General features: G+C 34.5%; 1 protein-coding gene and 1 long non-coding RNA gene across 2 annotated transcripts in view; both read left to right on the top strand.

Annotated features, from left to right (window-relative positions):
* Positions 1 to 10,538, top strand: part of LOC133031036 (cell division control protein 2 homolog) — a 32,487-nt gene extending 21,949 nt beyond the window's left edge. The window contains exons 2-4 of the mRNA XM_061104253.1: positions 9,832 to 9,848; positions 9,927 to 10,174; positions 10,278 to 10,538. Of these exons, the coding sequence (XP_060960236.1) occupies positions 9,832 to 9,848; positions 9,927 to 10,174; positions 10,278 to 10,449 (437 nt within the window). The 3' untranslated portion in view covers positions 10,450 to 10,538. The remainder of the gene's footprint in view (positions 1 to 9,831; positions 9,849 to 9,926; positions 10,175 to 10,277) is intronic.
* LOC133031034 (uncharacterized) lies at positions 438 to 3,402 on the top strand. The gene is made up of 2 exons (XR_009684558.1): positions 438 to 2,279; positions 3,155 to 3,402. It is a non-coding gene; the product is annotated as an uncharacterized LOC133031034 (long non-coding RNA).
* Positions 10,539 to 17,172: the final 6,634 nt, after the last annotated feature.

Here is a 17,172-nt window from a genome sequence, read left to right as displayed (position 1 = left end):
TCAACGAGAGAATGGGAATAATTAAAGAGAAGTTTGCATAAGATCTTTTACCCTACTCTTTGTGTTTGTTATTTTGTATTGTTTAATGTGTTCTCAAGTGACATGTAAGGATGTTCATTTAGAGAATAAATACTGTGACTCTAAATGGCATGTAAGGATGCTCATAGAAGAATAAATAATTTCACTCTTAATGGCATGCAAGGATGCTCATAGAAGAATAAATAATTTTACTCTTAATGGCATGTAAGGATGGTCATAAGAGAAAGAAAAACTTTTCATATATTACGAGCATGTGATTGCAAAACTTATGTATTCAAAGCATGTATATGTAAGTTATTATGATGGAGTATATTTTGGTATTTAAAGTAATGTATAGAGAAATAATAATACTTAATTAAGTTGTGTATATTTTATGTGTTATGGATTGACCAGATAAGACATAGGTTAAATGCATGTTTATTGGGTCCATATATATATGGTAGATAATGAGGTAATGCAGTAAGTGGTGAAAGACATGACGACTCAACACCCCGAGTGTTGGTAAGTTAAATTTCGAGGACGAAATTTCTTTTAAGGAGGGTAGAATGTAATATCCAGATTAAAATAGTATTTAATTTTTTTTTTTTTGGATATTAATTGAGCGAGGATAATTATCTTGTTTCTTTGTGTTGTTAGTGAGTTGATATTATTGCTTAGAATAGTTGTACCAATTTTCTAGAGAGAGTTAAAGTTGTATTAACTACGAAAGTAAAATATTATGGTATTTTTACAGAGTAAGTAATCGTTTAATTAAAGCCCAATATGAAGGTCCATTAGGGTTTTATAATATATTTAGTGAGTTTAATTAATTAATGTTAAAAATTCGTAGGTTTGGATAAATTCGCAGAATTAAAAACTGTTTTACTAAAATGATCATATCTGGAGTTCTAGAGCTCGGATTGAGGTGATTTCAGTGGCGTTGGAAAGATAATTTAAAGATCTATAAATTTTGTAGAAATAACTATATCAGAATTCGTAATTTTTCTAGGTCAAAACTAAGCCCTAAAGTTACGAGATTGAGAGCTAACAATTTAAATTTAAAAGTTAGATATTTGTTTATTTAATAATTTATCATATTATTATTGTTATTATGTTAATATTATTATTATTCATAAAACTAAAGCTAATAAGATTCAGAATAGTATAGGTTTCATTAACCCTAAAATTATATCGTTCTATTCTTCCCACCTATTTGAGCAAGACTAACCCTAAAAATTTTCAAGTCATCTTTCCATTACATCCTTAGCCAAATCTATACCACTCTTCACTCTCATCTTTGATCACCATCATCTTATGTCTATCGATCCAAGTAGCTTGATGTATTTGAGGTAAGAAACTCTACATTAACTTATTTATTGATCACAATAGGAGAATTTTCGTAGGTCTCCTTTTCTTATTTTTCAGAATGAAACATGTCTCAGTAAAACTGTCATATCTCTTTAAATACTCATCTGATTCTCGCAATCTTAGTGTCTATAGAAAGCTTATTAAATTTCCTATAATTCTTATGAAGAAAGATTTTACAGAATCGAAATTTATCTATGTCAAAAATTAGTATTTTTACGCTGTTTGTTGTAAATCGTTTTTCATATTTTCTATATAAGTTGTTTCAGTAAAATCCGAATATCTCTCTGAATAATGATCCGATTCTAGCGATCTTGGTACTGTTGAAGAGATAATTTAATTTTCCAAATGTTTTATGAAGAAACTATTCACTAATTATTGATTATTCTAAGTCAAAATTATTGTTTTATTGCTGTAGTTCGAAATCCATTTGTTTCAGGATTTCTAGAAAACTGTTTCGGTATAATATCTATATCTCTTACGTTATAACTCCGATTTTAAAGATTTTAGTGTCATTAGAAAGGGAATTTGATTTTCTAAAACTTTTATGAAGAGAGTATTCTCTGATTTGGAATATTTCAGTATCAAAACTTTGTATTTTCGATGTCTCCTGTGATTCGTTACTCCATATTCCTTCTCAGAAATAGTTTCAGTAAAACTATCATAACTCCCTCAGTTTTAATCCATTTTTAATGATCTATATATCGTTGGAAAGATAATTAAATTTCCTATAATTTTTATGAAGGAAACTTTTACTGAATTCGTGTAGTTATTGGTCAAAAATAGTATTCTTTCTGCTGTACTGTAAGAGTGTGAATTTTAATGTTAGGGCCTTGACCCATGTGTTATTATAGGTAGTAGTGACGAGATAACAAGTTTAAGCAGCGGGATTTGAGGTAAGGAAATTAGATAGTTTTGTATGTGTTTATCTGCATAAATTTAATCTTTATGTATTGAAATATGATTTATGATTTGTTATTATGAATATGTATATGGTACTGAGAATGTGTGGTATGGACACAATATGAGGTTGTGAATTGATACATAAATTATGATTGTATGACTTGTATATGTTGTATGTTGTATTTGTATGTTTTAGGTTGTATGTTGTATGATGTATTTGTATCTTGCATGTTGTATGATGTATTTGTATCTTGCATGTTGTATGTTGTATGGTGTATGGTTTATGTTGTATGTTATATGTTGTATGCTAACGTCTCAGGTAAAGTGAGGGACCATGGTGGGGTATGATACGGGATAAGGCCGTTGAATGTAGAGATACCCTACCCTACATTTCTTGAGTCGTGTATGAGATTGTTATGGTGGGTATGATACAGTGATGTTACTGTTGAATATAGAGATACCCTATCCTATAACAATGGTAGGGCTGCATAGGCCCAGGTTATTATATGGGCAGATTAGGCCCAGGATATTGTAGGGTCAGGCTAGGCCCGGGTTATGTAAGTAATGGCTATGATATGCCAATGTTGTGATAATGTTATTATTATCTATAGTATTGATATGATTATGTTATGAGTATGATATTGGAGTTATGATCTCTGTATATGTGTACGGTGTGAACAAATAGTATAGACTTGTATGATAAAGGTTTCTATATGTACAGTTATTTGGTTATAGTTATAAAAGAGCATGTATGATATTGCTAAAACTTAATAAATACATTAATGGTATGTGTGATATTATATGGTATTGTTTGATAAGCATTTCCTTACTGAGCTTTTAGCTCACCCCCCTTACTTTCCCCCTACAGGTATTAGACAGGGAAGTATGTATAGTGAGCAGGGTCAGTTCTGGTACGTATACTGTGAGCGGCTACGGGCGGACAAACGATCTAGAACGCCAGTGGTGCCTTAGTTTTATTTTAAGCAGTTGATAAATCTAACACAGTGGAAATGCATTATTTAAAATTATTTACTTACTGTATCTTGTTTTACAAATGAAGGATCCTTCTCTGTTGCATTTTGATTTTTTTTAAAATCCACTGTTGTATTTAAATTATTTTTTTTTTTTATCTTTTCAAATTATGCATGAAAATAGTATTTTTGTAAAATAAGGCAAAATATCGGGGCGTTACAGTTCTTTTACAAGAGCACTCTGGTTTGGAGGGCCTTTCTCAGTGACTATTGACCATGGGACATCTGATGCTCCTTCGCGAAGAATGATGGAAATTCTGTCCAACATTCCGCCGGATCTCAGGTATCCTTTTATCAATTTCTTTGGTTGCCTTGCGGACTGTGTGTGGAGAACAAGGAATGATCTTATGTTTAAAGGTAATCGAGTGAAAATTGACAATGTCCTGAGGACTCTGCATTCGAGATATAAGGAAATCAGTGTGGGGTGTAATGTGATTCAGCAAGGTCAGATAAGGGACAATAGGCCAACTCAACTTGATAATATCTCTGAAAGCAATTCAACATTCATGTGTATGGTCGATGCATCTTGGAAAGAGGAAGCTGCGGGGTTGGCAGTGGTGTTAGTCGATCCATATACGGGGTCTTGGAAATGGATGGCAAAAAGATGCAAGGCAGCCTCTCCTTTGGAGGCAGAGATGTTTGCGATCTGGTGGGCTTTACAGTTGGGGAAGGATATGGGGCATGATTCGATTACAGTCTTCACCGATGCTCAAGTCCTTGCAAGGTCTTTTCAGGCGAGGCGATGTCCCCCGGTGTGGAAAGTTAGGCCTTTGGCGCTTAACATTTTAAATTTATGTTCTGATTTTAGTTCTTGTAATTTTTTCTATATTTCCCGTTTAGACAATTCTATAGCTGATAGTATTGCTAAAAAGGCTAGGATTGATGGTCTTGTTACCAGCCTTTTGTTTAGGGAGGGGTCCCCTGGTGTGATACCCAATTTTCTTATTATATGAACTCCCTAAGGTTCTTCCAAAAAAAAAAAAACTTTAAAGATGTACAGATTGAAGATTGAGTTATTTGACCTTATTCATGATTTTACAGTTTTTCAAGTGGAGGTGAAGATGGTTTGGTAGGTATACATCATTTTGATTGAATTTATTATTATTATTATTAGTATTATTATTATTATTATTATTATTATTATTGACTGTTTTCATCATTCTCTCAGTTGCTCTTGCTCTCTTGTGACTTTATATAATAAGAGGAAATAAGATGATTTAATTTAGAAGGAAATAACCATGCTGAGTCCAATCGATTAAAATAATAAAATACAAAATATGTTGCAAATCATGAAAATATGTCAAATGAGATCGCTAACATTGTTTTTGAGAGATTTATTTGACGGATTTATCGATTTTTCTTTCCTAATAATGCAACTATATAAATATGATATTCTTCAATTCTTTCTTTTATCTTAGGAGACATTCTTCTCTCACTCTCTAGTCTCAAATTCGGGAAACCAAAGCCACTCATGACTCCGATCTCAACCCTTGCGAGCTTGTGCAGGAATATGAACAGACAACTCGCAACCTTATAAGTCGCATACGTTGTTGCACTTATTAAAACGAAATAAACTGTTATTCATTTATTCTTTTACGTTTATTCTAATTCAATATATTGTTATTAATTATAAAACAACAAATAATAATAAATACTAATAGCAATAGTAGTAATTAATTTTTTAATTATAATAAGTTTATTAATTGTAAAACGGGCGACCAGTCAGTTATGGGTAACTAAAAGGACACTTACCTTATTATAAATGAGTGATCCAACCTGAATAAACTAAGCAGAAATTATTTGCAACAGTGGACTAAGTAAAGCGTGATTTGACTGAACCACTATATTCTCTTGTGTTCATTTTACTTTTCCATATGTTTTATTGTCTGGATAGTCTCTTTGAATACTCATTGTTCTAAACAAGAGTGTTCGTAGTTTTTCTTTTAATTATTTATTGTTATATACTACTTGGTGTCTTCCGAAAACTACCAAACCAAAACCCCAAAGAAATTTATTTTCCCAAATTAATCAAGATATAATATCACGTAAATCGCAAAACAAAACTATAAAATAAACTAAAATAAAAAATTAAAGATATAACATCTAGCATTATCAAATTCATTGAGCCTTTTAAATAAAAATTCTTGCATTTAAAACACAAAGTTATCAAGCTTTCTTAATATTCATTAACCTTTATCTAATATGGCCGGTCCTAAGATATATAGGGCCCAAATAAAATTAAATTTTAGAGCCCTACATCAATATTTTAATTATTTTTAAAATAATAATTTTAGTACTTTAGTATTAAGTTACTGGTTACTGATGGTTACTAGCTACTTAATATATTACTTAGTATATTCTGTTTCCCAGTATATTATTGTTTCCCAGTATATTATGTTAAGTGGTTAGTGTACATATAGGTTGTTTTATCCCTTTAGGCATTTCGGTTAGTGTCAGTAGTTAGTTAGTTAATTTAAGTTGAGTCTGTTATGTTGTTGTTTCTTTGAGTCGGTTGTAATGAGGTCCAAGGCTATATATATAGCTGACCTCTCCTCTGTTCTGATCAACGAAGAATTCTCTCTTCTCTGTCAAAACATTCATCTCAGTTTTCTCAATATGGTATCAGAGCGGGAAAGATAGGCTTTCCCGTCTGATCCTCCCAGCTGTCGTGTTTCCTTTCTCCGGCATCGCTGTGTATTTCACGGTCATCTTCTCCGATCTTCTTCCTTCTCTGTACATTGATTCCACTCAATGGCTACAGACGAAACTCAAACCAGTGTTCCTTCTGAAGTCGCAGATCTTGGAAATCCCTCAAATCGAGCTAATCAAGGTCTTCAAATCACTTCCATCAAGAATCCATTGGAGGATCCAGCCAGCCCTTTCTTTCTTCACCATGGTGACAACCCAGGGAATGCTTTGGTGTCTCAACCACTTACTGGACAAGACAACTATGTCTCATGGAGCAGGGCAATGCAGCTCGCAATTTCTGTCAAGAACAAAATCGGATTCCTCGACGGTTCTATTCCTAAACCCTCTATTTCTGATCAAAATCTTTACAATGCTTGGTATCGTAATAATAACATTGTGATTTCTTGGATCTTGAATTCGGTTTCCAAGGAAATCTCTTCAAGTATTCTTTATGATGAATGTGCATCGGGTATTTGGAATGATCTAAAGACCCGTTTCCATCAGAAAAATGGTCCTCATATATACAATTTGAGAAAAGATCTCATGAATCTTAAGCAAGAAAATCAGACCATTAGCATATACTTTACTAAGCTTAAAACTATATGGGAAGAACTAACCAATTACAGGCCATCATGCACTTGTAATGGATGCACTTGTGGAGGAGTCAAGAGAATTCAAGACCACTACCACATGGAGTACATCATGTCATTCTTGATGGGACTCTCGGATTCTTTCTCGCAAGTTAGAGGTAGCATCCTTCTCATGGACCCTTTGCCTGAAATAAATCGTGTATTTCATCTAGTTACTCAAGAAGAACATCAAAGGGGAACTACCTCAAACAACAACAACAATAACTCTGCCATGGCATTTGCCTTCCAAGGGGACAAAAGAGGGAACCAAAAGGATGATAATCAATCCGGAAAACCCCATCCTCCTAAAAGAAATCGTCCATACTGTACTCACTGCAATATACACGGCCATACCATTGAAAAATGCTATAAAATCCATGGATATCCCCCGGGATTTAACAAGCAAAACAGATCTAAGGAGGCTGCTGCAAACCAGGTGCAAACTGGGGAAGAAAACAACTCTGCTGCATCAGAAAATCATGCGATTCTCCCTCAGCTTTCCTCGGCTCAGTACCAGCAACTACTCAACTTACTCGCCTCTCAAACTAATGGTATGAATGGTAATGATCCTAGTACTTCAGCAGGTAATACAGGTATCATTCTGTCACACCATTCTATTTCTCCTTTTCTGAATTCCTGGATAGTGGACACGGGAGCAACTAGACACATATGTTCTGATATTAAAATGTTTCAATGTATATGTAAGACAACACCAACCAAATTAATTCTTCCAAACAATGATAGTGTTACTGTGAATCAAAGTGGATCTGTTGTTCTACAAAACAACATTATATTGACTAATGTTTTATATGCCCCACATTTCAAATACAATATCATCTCTGTAAGTTACCTCACTAAAAATTCACCTATTTCCTTTTATTTCACTGCTGATGAGTTTATAATGCAGGACAAAACCAGCAAGAAGACGATTGGAAGAGGTAGTAATATCAAAGATTTATACATTCTTGATACTACGCCAAGTCAATCTCAAGTCTTCTCTGTCTCAGCTGAAGTTTGGCACTCACGGCTTGGACATTTATCCAATAAACGCCTGAATTTGCTTAAGAATACTCTCAGTTGTAACACATCTGATTTACATAAAACTTCCCCTTGCTATATTTGTCCTATTGCTAAACAAAGAAAACTCCCATTTCCTAATAGCAATACGGTTTCTAATAAAGTTTTTGATATTGTTCATTGTGATGTTTGGGGGCCATATCATGTTGTATCACACACAAATCACAGATATTTTTTGACTTTAGTTGATGATTTTTCTAGATTCACTTGGATATTTTTAATGCAACACAAATCGGATGTCAGCTTCATTTTACCTCAATTTCTGACCTATGTTCAAACCCAATTCAAGCAGGTTTTTAAAGTTTTCCGTTCGGATAATGCACCAGAGCTGGTGTTTAAGGATCTGTTTTCTAAACACGGCATTTTGCATGAGTTTTCGTGTGTTGAAACGCCTGAGCAAAATGCCATTGCTGAACAAAAACATCAGCACCTTCTAAATGTAGCTCGATCTCTTTATTTCCAGTCTCGTATTCCCATTAAATTCTGGAATGAGTGTGTATTAACCGCTGCCTATCTAATAAATCGAATTCCTACTCCTTTGCTGAATAACAAAACCCCATATGAGTTACTTTTTGATAAGTTACCTAATTACCAACATCTAAGGTCATTCGGATGTCTGGTTTTTGCCTCAACTTTATCAAATCAGGGAAATAAATTCTCCCCAAGAGCCCGTACTTGTGTCTTTATGGGGTACCCTCAAGGTGTAAAAGGTTACAAACTCTATGATATCAATAATAAACAAATGTTTGTATCTCGAAATGTTGTGTTTCATGAAAACATTTATCCATTTTAAAAGCTCAATAATGAGAATGCTAACATAGATCCTTTTTCTCTAACTATACTTCCTCATTCTGTGACAAATGACTTACCTGGCTGTGAGTATCCTACAGGTACTAGCAATGACTTCAATGATGCCCATCACATAGACGATCTCAGTCTTAACTCAGATCAAATACAAACAGCTCCTACTCCCACTGGTGCACCAGAAACTTCATCTCAACATGCACCTGACACCACGGTTACACCAGAAACTTTACCTACACCAACAGTTTCACCACAACAAACAACACAGGAACTGCCAAGAAGATCCAGCAGACAATCCAAACCACCAGGCTACTTGAGAGATTTTGAGTGCTACTCACTCATCCAAGACCATTCTTCTACTCCACATAAAATTGATAAATTCATTTCATATTCTAACTTGTCTGAAACTCACAAAGCTTTTAGTGTAGTAGTAAAAACTTTTAAAGCTCAAAAATTCTAAGATTCAATCTTTTAAAGCTCATGACCTCTTAATTTAAAATAACACTCTCTACCACTATAACAAATATTATTTTGATATAAATTTTTTATTATATAATGATAATTATTTTTTCACAATTTTGAGTTCTGAGTGTTCGGGAGCTCGAGGCGCACGAGTGGCTCGCCTCATTTCAAGAGCCGCCCTGCTATCTAACCAACGATAATATTAGTTTGCGATCTAACTTAATCTGCCAAAACATAATCAAGTCCCATTAAGCTATTTTCAAATTCCATCGTGAAGCCTAATTTTTCATATTTTAAACAAAATACCCTTACTATTGTTATGTTTTTTCTTTAATCTCTCAAAAAAAAAAAAAAATTATCACCACCCCTCCATTGATCTGAAATAGAAATAAATAAATAAATAAATAATAATAATAATAATAATAATAATAATAATAATAATAATAAGAAATAAAAATCTGTTGTTGACAGTTAGGAATTAGAATAAAAGCGCGCGAAAGGTCTTAACAGGGTTATTTAAACAAAACACACTCTGTTCTCTCTTCCCCATTACTCTCTCTCTCTCTCTCTCTCTCTCTCTCTCTCTCTCTCTCTCTCTCTCTCTCTCTCTCTCTCTCTCTCTCTCTCTCTCTCTCTCTCTCTCTCGCTCTTCATTGCATTTTTCAGGTGAATCTTTCTTTCTCTGTCTAATCTTTCTATGAATTTTCTATTTTATCTTCACTTTACTCTAATTGTTAAACAACTTCTCATGATTTCTTTCATCTTATTTCGTCCTTGATGAATTTGTGAGAAAACTACTCATAATTGATTTTATTTTCTGGCACAATTCGATTGATTAGGCTACAACAACAACATGGATTTCAGAGACAAGGTTAATATACATTTATATATATATATACATATTTAATTTTAGGTTCTTGGGATTATAATGTTTACATTATGCATGCAGTTCAAACAACTGAACTTAGGAATTGGAACGAGTTTAAGCAGACGACCCATATTCAAGTACTTGGATAAAGAAACTGGTAAAACAATTGCTTTGAAGAGAATCATCCTCAGGCACGAACTACTTCAAGCTCTCCCTCTCACTGGATCATCAAATTCACGTCAAGAACAACCCATTGATGTTGGGATTCCTGCTAACACAATTCGACAAATCTCCCTTTACAGGATTCTCGACCATCCAAATGTTGCTCGGTATTGTTCTCTTTCTTTCTTTCTTTTCTTTCTTTTCTTTCTTTCTTTCTTTCTTTCTTTCACTTAATTATTAATAATTTTTAATTTGGGGAAAAAAAATCAGTTTGGAGTATCTAGGAAATGACCCTGGAGATCATTTTGTTAATCTTGACAATGTTGGCGTTGATCTCAGCAAATTTCAAAAGGATCATCCTATAAGAGCTCGTCACCCAAAGTTGATAAAGGTTCCTTTTTTATGTTCTTTCTGTGTTTGTTTTAATGTTTTTATAGATTGAAAAAGTGTAAGAGAGCCCAATAATATGAACTGGGTAACTTTTTTGTAGAGCGTAATGTACCAACTTCTTAGTGGTATTGCTTCTTACCACTTTGTCAACGATGGTGAACATGTCAATTTTGTAACAGCTCGATTGAGCTTGAACAAGAGAAAAGCAAACAGAGAGAACAGAGAGAAAATTGTACAATTGTATTGAATCAATCAAGTTATGTACAAACACCAATGCTTTGCTACTTATACTAAGCAACAAAGAAAACAAAACAATGCAGCTAGAATAACAGAATGTACAGCTGGACTACCAACTAACACAACTAATTCCCAACTAACTCAAAACTAATATAACTGTCTCAACAGTTCTTGAAACTCCCCCTCAAGATGGAGAAAATATGTTCTTCAATCCCATCTTGTCTTTAAAGTTGTTGAATTGGTTGGGAAAAAGGGGCTTAGTTAGGATATCTGCTATTTGGTCTTTTGTAGAAACATGGACTGTCTTTATCACACCTTGTTGCACCTTTTCTCTAACTAGATGACAGTCTATTTCTATGTGTTTAGTTCTCTCGTGAAAGACCGGGTTTGCTGCAATGTGTTGGGCTGACTTGTTATCACAATAGAGAAAAGCAGGTCCTTCATGTTTGATTTGAAGTTCTTTGAGGATAGAAAGTAACCAAACCACTTCACAAGTGGTATTGGCCATGGCTCTATATTCAGCCTCTGCAGAGGACCTTGAAACCGTGTGTTGTTTCTTGCTTTTCCAAGAGATGATGGACGTTCCAACAAAAATACAAAAGCCAGTTGTTGACCTCCTTGTATCTGGACAGGCTGCCCAATCTGAATCCGTATAGGCATGTAACTTCACTTCAGTATTGGTAGCAAAGAAAATTCCTTGTCCAGGAGTCCCTTTAACATATTGAAGAACTCTTTGTGCTGCATGTAAATGAGTGACTCTTGGTGTGCATAAGAACTGGCTTAGCTTGTTTACTGAGTAGGAAATGTCAGGTCTTGTGATGGTCAAATATTGTAGCTTTCCCACTATCCTTCTATATAATGTTGGATCGGCCAACTTCTCTTTCTCATCAAGCCCAAGTTTGAGATTTGCTTCCATTGGTGTACTCACTGGTTTGGAACCTAGATAGCCTAGATCTTCCAACAATTGAAGTGCATAAGGTCTTTGTGAAACAAAGATCCCTTTGTCAGATCTAGCAACTTCAAGACCTAGGAAATACCTCAAATTTCCTAAGTCTTTTAGCTGAAATCTTGTGTGTAATCTTGCTTTGAGAGCTTCAAGTTCCACTAAATTGTTGCTAGCAAGAATTACATCATCAACATAAACCAATAGAAATATGAAATTTCCATTGAAATGTTTGATGAACAAGGAATGATCAGTTGCTGAATGGTGAAACCCTTCATCATTCAAAGCACTTGAGAACTTGGCAAACCATTGTCTTGAAGCTTGCTTCAATCCATACAATGACTTTTGCAATTTGCAGACTGCATTTGGTGGTAACTCCCCCTTAGGTCTATACCCTTGAGGTATAGACATATACACATCTTCATGGAGATCACCATGTAGAAAGGCATTATTTACATCCAATTGATGTAAATGCCAGCCGTGAATGGCAGCCAAAGAAAGGACTAACTTGACAGTGACAAGCTTAGTAACCGGAGCAAAAGTGTCTGTGTAGTCAATCCCTTCCTGTTGATTATATCCCTTAGCTACCAACCGAGCTTTGAACCTTTCTACACTACCATCTGCATTGAGTTTGATCTTGTAGACCCATTTTGAACCAATGACATGGTGTCCCTCGGGTAAAGAAACAATGATCCATGTATGATTATTCTCAAGAGCCTCGATCTCAGTATCCATTGCATTGTCCCAAACAGGAATACCATGAGCTTGATGAAAAAATTCAGGCTCAAAATGACTTGAAATAGCCAGAACAGCAGCTCGAAATGGTGAAGACAGCTTGTTGTAACCAATGACCTGAGACAAAGGATGAGTTGTGACAAAAGAAACTTTAGCCAACTTGGATAAATTGGTAGAAGCAAGATAACAATGGTATTCATTCAAGTAAGATGGTTTATGCACTGTCCTACCAGATCTGGTATGAGAAAAATTAGGAGAAGAAACATCCGCTGTACCAGGCAGATCAGAAGGCAAATCAGGTGCAGAAATAACAGTGTGAGACAACTCACCTGAGGCAGAAACTGGTGGAGAAGTAATAGTATTTGAATCAGGAGGGTGAGAAGAAAAAGACTCACCTGGTACTGGTATACCACCTGAAGCAGTACCTGGTGAACACAAATGTTCTGCAGAAATAGATGTACCACCTGGTGCAACCCGATTGTAACAATCTATAGGATCTGATGCAATATGTGGAAGAGAGGCAAAAAAATTCTCATGGGCAGGAGAGATACCTCCAGTAGAAACAAAAGGAAAAATATGCTCATAAAAATAAACATCTCGAGAAATGAAAGTGAGATTTTTATTCAAATCAAGCAGTTTGTAACCTTTCATACCTGGAGGATATCCCAAAAAAATACAAGGGGCAGACCTAGGTGAGAATTTTGGCCTTAATTGACTCAAAGTAGAGGCATAGGCTAAACACCCAAAGGCTTTTAAGTGGTCATAGGCTGGTTCTTTAGAGTGAAGAATAGCAAAGGGTGTCTTGCCTTTGAGATTAGGTGTAAGAGTTCTATTAATTAAATAGGCTGCAGTAGCCACACAATCACCCCAATACACCAAAGGAATGTAAGATTGAAAGAGCAAAGCTCTAGCAACATTGAGTAAATGTTGATGCTTTCTCTCAACAACAGAGTTTTGTTGAGGTCTTTGCACACAAGAGTGATAGTGTATAATCCCAAGTTCATTGAACAAGTTATTGAACTGTAACTCTTTTGCATTATCAGACCGCATACCCTTGATTGTCTTACCAAATTGATTTTGAACAAGAGTAATGAATTGAGGTATAGCATGCTGAGCATCAGATTTTTGTTTGATGAGTTTGATCCATGTATATCTGGAACAATCATCAACAATGGTAATAAAGTACTTATACCCTTCAATGGTACAAGTACTATATGGACCCCAAATGTCAACATGAATAAGATCAAAACATTTTTCAGCAATGTTATGATTTGAAATGAAAGGAAGTTTCCTTTGTTTGGCATAATGACAAATAGAGCAATGAAACAAGGAATTAGAATCAACATGAAATTTCAAAGCTTTATTTAATGGATGAGTTTTTACACAAGATGGATGGCCCAATCGATAGTGCCAAACAGTTTCATTTGAAATTTTAGAATCAGAAAAAATGGCAGCAACAGAAATCTGATTCTTATTACAGCTTTGATCAACATTCAAGTAGTATAAATTGTCAAATTTTCTACCCATCCCAATCACCTTGGTCTTGGAAGTGTCCTGAATGATACAATCATCATCAGAAAACAAGAAGGTGCAATTAGTTGTGGCTGTTAATGAATTCACAGACAACAAATTACACTTAAAAGTAGGCACATATAGGACATTTTTAAGAACAAGTTCAGGACTCAAATGAACTGTTCCTATGCAAGAAATTTCAGCATGCAAACCATTAGGCATCAAGACAGTTTTCAATCGGGTATTGACAGAGGTATTTTTGAATAAATTGATATCATAACACACATGATGTGTTGCACCTGTATCAATAATCCAATAAGAGCTAGGAGTAGAGATTTTCATACCAGAAAAATGAGACACAACAGGCTGTTCTTCAGAGACATTTTGAGTGCTGTTCTCAGTGGCTTTTTGAGCAAGAATAGCCATCAGCTTCTGGCATTGAACACTTGACAAGCTTGAGATGAGATCTCTTTCCATTGTAGGCTCCTCGGCCTTGCCTTCATCAGCACCAGAAAAATTAACACCTGCTGATTTTCCAGGATTTCCATTAGCATCTCGATTAGGAAATTTTCCATGGTATTTATGTCCAGGAGGATATCCATTCAGTTTGTAGCATCTCTCAATTGAATGTCCATTCATACCACAATGAGTACAATTGTACTTAGATCTGAATGGTTGGACAACACCAGCAAACTGACCATTATTTCCTGAACCATTAACCTGTCCATTGCTACCTTTGTCTTGATCAGTAGCATTACTGTAATTATTTGTCAAATTTCTCTGCCTTTCCTCTTGTATAACAACAGCATAAGCCTTGTTAACACTTGGAAGGGGATCACGCATCAAGATCTGAGACCTAACAAGGCTGTAGGAATCATTTAATCCAACCAAAAACTCAAGCAATCTGTCCTCTTCTTGATACTCTTGTATCACTTTCACTGCGCCACAGGAACAAACAGGTGGTGGGCGAAGTTCTCTTATCTGATCCCAAAGAGATTTCAGTCGAGTATAGTATGTTGTGACAGAATTAGATCCTTGAACTAGGCTTTGCATCATCTTCTTTGCTTCAAAGATTCGAGGTGCGTTTCTTTCATTGAATCGTTCATGTAGCTCAGCCCAGATTTCTGCTGCATTATCATGATAGACAATACTGTCTGCAATTTCATCAGAAATTGCGTGCAAAATCCATGAGATCACGGTGCTATTACATCTGCACCAGCTATCGTAGTCATCGTCATCTTCATCAGGCTGTGGTAATCTTCCATTGACAAATTTCACTTTGTTCCTAGCAACCAAAGCAATCAACATAGATCGTCTCCAGGTGTTGTAGTTCTCACTGCCTTTGAGAATGTTAGGGACAAGCACCGCACCTGGATTATCGCCATTTGAAAGAAAGTAAGGATTCGACAAATCATTAGCGTTTGTCGATCTCGAATTTTCTCCAAGAACTGAGAAAGTATTCGAGTTCAGAGAAATGTTTTCAGCTTCTCGATTCGACCGGGTATGGACTCCATTGCTACGACCTTGAGCTCCACCTCCTCGAACCATATTCACACAGCACAAGAGTACACAGATCAAAGAACAAACAAGATGAAGAATAGCAAGGATACAACAACCTGCTCTGATACCATAACAGCTCGATTGAGCTTGAACAAGAGAAAAGCAAACAGAGAGAACAGAGAGAAAATTGTACAATTGTATTGAATCAATCAAGTTATGTACAAACACCAATGCTTTGCTACTTATACTAAGCAACAAAGAAAACAAAACAATGCAGCTAGAATAACAGAATGTACAGCTGGACTACCAACTAACACAACTAATTCCCAACTAACTCAAAACTAAAATAACTGTCTCAACAGTTCTTGAAAGTACTGATCACAGATCTTGATTTGGTAATTGAAAATGTTCTAAAGATTATTATGGTTTTTTATTATTTCAAATGTAGATTAGTTGATGACTTGTTTCATGCATGCCGTATATACAGCCATTTTACGAAGCACCTGAATTCTTTCTGGACTCTAATGAATCATTTAATGCTGTTGATACGTTATCTGCTGGATATAAATTTGGTGAAACGTTGTTTCTCAAGTCTGTTTTCCATAAACAAGAGGAACTATGCAGCGTTTTCAAGTAAAATCACAACTTGTCATTGCTTATATTAACTTTGATTAATTAATCGATTTGTTAGTATAATTTAATAAGTTTTTGTTAATTTGTATTGCAGGCTTTTGGGTACACTCACTCAATAAACTATGCCTTGGATGATTGATATGGATGAGAAACTGAAAAAGTACCAAAAACTTTCCCCAAAGGTAACATATTTCAAGATTTTTCTCTGTTTCTTCTCCTTCTTTCAATACAAACATATTATCTTATTAATTATACAATGTAAAAACTTCTTCCAGGACCTATCAGAACAGTTCATCTATGTTGAACTACCTATAATTGATCTTCTTTGTTTGAGTTTGTTTTTATTAGTTATGAATATAATTAAGCTTATTAAAATCTTAGTTTTTGTGTATTTTTTTATCCTTCTTTTTTTTTTTTTTTTTGTGTTGTAGTTTACTTATGCCGTAATTATGATTTATCTTTGTTTTTTTTTTCTTCTATAATATGTTTATTTATTTATCTATTTATTATTATTATTATTATTATTATTATTATTATTAGGATAAAATTTACACGTTTAGCACGGCTCATCCTCCAACTTCATCAGCTCTACCTCCAACTTCATCATCAGCTCCAAGCTCATCTTCCCCTCAAAAAAGGTTTATCTTTATTAATTAATTAATTAATTTAAATTTTTATGTTATTTATTGACTTTTTTTTTCTTTAAAAAAAAAAACAGGATTAATAAGAGGGAGCCACCTACGTACTGCAACTGCGCCATTGCCGGTTGTCTAAAAATGTACAACTAAAAAAATTTTATTTATATTATCATTTTTTTATATATAATATTAAAAAAATTAAAAATTTCTAACTTGTTTTTTCTCATATATAGGTACTGTCCTTGTTTTGCACAGGATAAAATGTGTGTTGATGCATGCATTTGTGACAATTGCAAAAACAATGATAATTCCATTTTTGGCATATTTAATTGACAAAAATATTTTATTATTCATTGTATATTTTCGGCTGGTATACATTAATATGGTTTCCTATTTGGTGTATTCAAACTTGAAAGGAAAGTTGTCTAGCTTTCCTATTTTTGGAAAAAAGGTAAAAATGGTAAGTTTGGTTACCCATTTCGTTTTTTATCTAACCAGCTGTTATTCTGATCTTGTGTTGAGTTTCCCATTTTCTAAGATCAGGTTTCTTGAAGAGAAAACCGGAGCTAAACTTTCC

The sequence above is a fragment of the Cannabis sativa genome, chromosome 9 (genome assembly GCF_029168945.1).
Source record: "Cannabis sativa cultivar Pink pepper isolate KNU-18-1 chromosome 9, ASM2916894v1, whole genome shotgun sequence".
Lineage (NCBI taxonomy): Eukaryota > Viridiplantae > Streptophyta > Magnoliopsida > Rosales > Cannabaceae > Cannabis > Cannabis sativa.
The sequence above is the reverse complement of the archived record's forward strand: the minus strand, read 5'-3'. Positions and strand labels throughout refer to the sequence as shown.